This window comes from Antrostomus carolinensis, unplaced genomic scaffold, assembly GCF_000700745.2.
Source record: "Antrostomus carolinensis isolate BGI_N321 unplaced genomic scaffold, ASM70074v2 scaffold24053, whole genome shotgun sequence".
Taxonomy (NCBI): Eukaryota; Metazoa; Chordata; class Aves; order Caprimulgiformes; family Caprimulgidae; genus Antrostomus; species Antrostomus carolinensis.
In genome coordinates, this window is record NW_010304817.1 from 27108 (window position 1) to 32565 (window position 5458).

At 33.7% G+C, this 5458-nt stretch overlaps 1 protein-coding gene across 2 annotated transcripts in view; it reads right to left on the minus strand.

Moving 5' to 3' along the window:
- The window catches only part of NR2C1 (nuclear receptor subfamily 2 group C member 1), a 28743-nt gene that overhangs the window by 17084 nt on the left and 6201 nt on the right, over positions 1 to 5458 (minus strand). For both annotated transcript variants that reach the window (XM_010164603.1, XM_010164602.1), the window contains 2 exons: positions 3573 to 3654; positions 856 to 1035 (listed from right to left, as the gene is read on the minus strand). In XM_010164603.1, coding sequence (XP_010162905.1) covers positions 856 to 1035; positions 3573 to 3654 — 262 coding nt within the window. The remainder of the gene's footprint in view (positions 1 to 855; positions 1036 to 3572; positions 3655 to 5458) is intronic.

Genomic DNA, 5458 nt, shown 5'->3' on the forward strand with positions numbered 1-5458 from the left:
CTTAAGATCTGGGTGACATCCTGACCCACAATCACTGACTTCAAAGAAGCAGATTTTTTCAATTTGAACAGCTCAGTGAAACCAGGTGGAACAAATCTGGGCTTTAACCTACAGATACATCACCTTGCTTTGGATGTATTAGAGACCATTAAAATGAAACTTACGAGTATTATACCCTATGGGGAATTCTCTAGGATCTACAGAATAAAGCTAAAATAAACCAGTTTACAGTTAAATTTTAAGTTTAAAAGGAAAATTTAATTTCTGGGAAAATAACATAACACCAACTCAACACTGTTACTGTAAAACTTAATTAATAAAAGGTATTTACAAAGTACATATCTTTTAAAAATATGCAGTAAGTTGTTCTTCCACAATTTCAGTGTTGTGCAAGTAATTTTATAGATTGGAATAAAATCCTGAAAAGGAGTCCCAAACTAGGCCTATATGTAATTTAAGATACTCATCAATTTACCAGCCCAAAAAGCACTGGCTATTGGCTAGCACACTCTCTTTAATTATTGTACTGCACATGGAAACTGTTTAAGCTTATAAAGAGAATCCTCATTATTTTAAAACACAATGGCAAAAAGGAAAAAAGCTTGTTTTTTTGTTTTTTTTTTTCCCCAATTATGCAGTTTTGCAAAACGTGTAACTAAAGAAAAAAATTCTAAAACTTTCAAGTTAGTAGCAGACTGTGATGCTATCCAAATTTTTACATTGATAAGTATCATAAAACCAAAAGTTTAACACACAGAAAAAGTTAACAATTTGTATTAATACAAAGCATGTGTTTTGTAGCACAAACTTTAACACAGCTGCCAGCTAAAATAATTTACACTTGTTGAAACTTACAATCTTGTTTCATCCCAAATGCAATGCATCTCTGCAGCCTACAGTACTGACATCGATTCCGGTGGTGTTTGTTAATGACACAGTCTTTTGTTCCTCTGCATGAATAAACTAAATTCTTCCGTATACTCCTTTTAAAGAATCCTTTGCATCCCTCACAAGTTACTGCTCCATAGTGACGCCCTTGTTAGAGAACAACATAAACCACAACATTAATTTTACACTGTAATTTTTTTTTTAAGAGTTTATATTTATTAAAAGCAAAGTATTTGCTATCTTACCCAGAAATATATTTTTTCCCATTGGTTACAGATCTTAAAATATATTTCAGCTAGAAAATAACATAAAAAAGCAAGTGAAACATTTTTCTAGTTCAAAGCACTTAAATGGGACAAATTTTACAAATAGGCAAGTTGCTTATTAAATTCTTGCTGCATCTGTTGACAGCAGTGTTAAAAAAAGCTAAAAAAACAGGTTAGCAAGAACAAACACAGAAGAAACTCTTAATTTATATATTCTTTAGCAATTTTTTTCCCCCAGTGTCCCTACAGTCAAGCCCTGTTATTGCTCATTACAAATTCAGCTGTCAAACTGAAACCATTCGTTTTCCTTGGTTCCATTTAATCTAATGGAACCATGAAAAGTGCAAATATGGCATTTGACAGCAGTAGGTAATCACTTCAAAGCTTTACTTTTACCTTTCATTTTCCTAACAGAGTAACAGTAGATCCTAAGTTCTTTCAGTAAAACTTCAATGAGAGAATAATCTAAAATAGCTATTTTTTTTCAATCAGTTCTTCTGTGAATTTTCTAATATATAGTTCCTGCTTTGGCAGGCGGATTGGACTAGATGATCTTTTGAGGTCCCTTCCAATCAATCCCTAACACTCTGTGGTTCTGTGGTTCTGTGGTAGTACTAACATAAGAATTTCTAGGATACACTACAGAAAAAAGTCAAGTTTAAAAATTATTTTTCAGGAGTAAGTTGTTTTGATTCTGCTATAGCACAAAATACCAATATTACTAAAAAGTATTGATTTTCATTAAGGTATGCAAAGTGTCTGGGCTGCTTCTTCACCTGCTCTTTCATGTAGCCTCTTGGACTTCAGCTTGGAGGTGACTGCAAAGCAGTTTGCATGACACTGCTTGTCACATGGGAGGCTCCCCAGAACCTGCAGCTGCTCAGCAACACATGGCACTCTCCCCAAATTCACTACCAGTGCTTGACAGGAGGGGCCTGTCAAGCACTGGTAGCGCTAATACTTCTGAACCCTGGTAGTGCTAATACTTCTGAACTTTTAATAATTCTGAACCCTGGGCCAGGACAGGAGGAATAGCTCCTGGCATCTCCAGCCCTCCACCAGGGAGCCACAAGAGTCTTGCCAACTGGAACAGACTAACCTGATCTTTTCCAGAAATTTCCTTTGAGATGGGCAAAATCTGACATGTATCTAAAGCCCTAGGAAATATAATTTTTATGCTAAACTTTGCTGCAGTAGAAAATTTTTAATTGGTTTTATTTTCTAGGCAGTTTGCTCTACATCCTACTACTTCTCATGGTGATATCCTAAGATTAACTACTTCTTCCCCTTGGCCCCTCATTTTTATACACTTCATTTCTATTGCATCCCAAAAGGAGCATTTAACTGCAGCTGTCACATTTTCTTATTACTGGAGGTCCATCACAGAGACTTCACTGACAAACCATAAGAACTTTATGATTGAACAACCATTTCAAAAAAAAAGTCTAATTTTAGCCAAGTAAAGAGCAAAGTTAAAGATCTCATCTCTCTTACACCCCATTATATTCTGTAACAAAGAAAGTGCAAAGAAAAAGGAGTTTTCAGCTAAACCATGTTGAGGAACAGGCCTTATAATTTTCTCTCTCTCTCTCTCTAAAATAAAAACACAAAGACAGTCTCTCAGTAATTCCAACCCTGACAGATCTGGAACACCTGATGGCAGGCGCACGTGCAAAGGGAATGTGGGAGACAGTTCTCCAGCACATTGCTCCCACTATAATTCTTTCCAGTCTCTTAAGATCATCAGACAAAATTTAGTACATGAAACATTTTTCTTACCTTAGCACTCTACTTTGGTGGCAATACATGAATATATCATTCTTAAGTTTATTTTTTATTGGAATTATAATGCATTTTTAGAATTTTAGTAATGGTTCTTCAAATAAGTAACTGTCCCGCATAAATCTCATGTTAGCACTATTTTCACATAATTGCAAAGTCTTCCTTACCTACTGGTTTCAGATTTAAAATAATGAATAGGTTTCTCATATATTTTAGTAGAATCTGTCAATAACAAAGTTCATTGCATAACATTATTTTAAGGAAGAAAAACTCTTAACAATGTTGCTTCAGTAATCTTATCAGGCAATTTTTTTTATAATAGACAATAAAATGTATCAGCCTAAAAAAAAAAGGCAAAAATTATCTGGTAGAAAACACTGAAATATTCTATTCTATTTATGATGCAAACCAACAATAATTAAGTCCCACTCATGGATGCTAGAGTATCATTTAGTGTAATTCTCCATTGAAAGAGTAATGTAACCTTTGTGTTTGTGCACGTGTGTGTATATATATATATAGATATAGATACAGATGTATATGCATACAAACTGTTATATAGCTTCAGAAGAATTTTATACAGCTTTTATAATATTGCACCACTTTAGGAAAAAAAAAGAAAGAAAAAGTAAATACCTGATGCCTTATCTCCACATACAACACACAGATCAAACACTTTATTTAAGCTGTGTTCGTTGGGAGAGTTGTCTGTTAAAATCTGGAAAAAAGTATGAAAGAATTTCATTTTTCTTTTTCTTGTCATCAAGAAAGCCTAAATAAAGCTCATGCTTAGTGTTTTTTCTCTAAGATAGGGGACCAAATCTAAAAAGTATGATGTTCTTCTTGACTACATTTTACAGTCTTCATAGACACAAAAGAGCTACCTGCCATGCCACTGTGCTCCTCTTCAGGATGGAACTGAAGTTTTACTTTTAATACTTCTGAAAAGATTTCAAGATCTCATTTATACTCATTTATACTACCTCTGCAGAATGGACTGACATTTTGAAAAACATTTATCATCTGCATATTCTTACCTTACCTTTTGTTCAATTTTATATTTGTATCCTAATGACTTGTCCATAGTAAAAAAGCAACAGAAGCATTAAACAGATGGAACAAAAAAATCCCTTGTAAAGACTACGATAGCTACAGTCAGATTTGTTAACTCCTTTTTTATAATACACACAAATGGTGGACCAATAGAATATGTACTCTGGACATTACCATTAAGTATCAAATGGTAGACAGTTTGGCTTTCAGCAATAGTTTGACATCATTACAGTATTCTTGTTACAGATTCATCTATCTCTGGTACCTGTAAAGCTAGATGAAGCCCATATAATTAGAACCCCAGCACTACAGGGTAGGTGCTATAGCCCTCCATCCCATCTTTAAAAATTCCATCCCACTGCGACATAAATAAAGCACAGCAAAAATTAAATTTAAAAAAGGAACACACATATCACAGGACAACAACCAAACATGGTTTTGACAATTATGTAAAGCAGAAAAGAAAAAATTATTCTTGCCATTAAAAAGAGATTATAGTTTAGAATCTTTTAAGAATTTCTAACTTCTATAGTGTCTTACTGGGAAGTCAGATTCTCTTATTCTTGCTTTGTATATTCAAAACAGGACATCTGATAAAAAGAAAGATAACTTACTGGAAGTACCCTATCTTCTACAGAGAAAATTAAGAAATCACTTTTTTTTTGGAAGTTGGAAGATAGTATAGACAATCTATACAGGAATGTTTAACAAGCATACTTCTTTCTGGTTAGTCTTTGTTAACAGTACTGTCTCTCTCAGAGATTCACCTATTAAGTTTTCTTTTAATATAGTACCTTTTTAAGAAAAATAATATCAATCAGTCAAAAGAATATTAACCTTTCCTTCCTTCCTAGTTTATTAACATCATGCATTTTCATGATATTATATAAAATATATATAAACAAATTCTAAGTACTTCCATAAATGAAACCTGCACTGAAATGGGAAGTTCCACATAAGGAAGGACTACAGAATTTGCCCCATGAGGAGATAAAAATCCCAGACTCAGAGAATTCATCAACTGACCCTGAACATGAAGAATACAAATTGATTATTAAGATGAAGATGAATCACTGAAGGTGAAACAGATGATGGGGAAAAGGGCCTTGCCAAATGAATCAATGTAAAGATTAGATACAATAAAAGAGATTTTTTTTGCAGAGCAAATAAATGGGCATTTCAAATGAAGGCTACAGAAGAACAACAAAAAAGGCAAAATTGCAGATGAAAAGATCATTCAGAGGAGAAAATATGAAAGATCCCAAAGAGGATGCAGTTGAACAACAAACAAATAGTGCTCTGCATTTCACCAACTTCAAGTGGGGGGAAGAAAATCTCTACCTGTACATATTAACTGACAACAGAAAAATCTAAAGTGACACAATACACTGCTGTCTCTCAAACTAACCTATTTTGCCCAAACTGCAAAACCAAAACTGGAGCTTTTAATTTTTTATCCAGACTTTCCC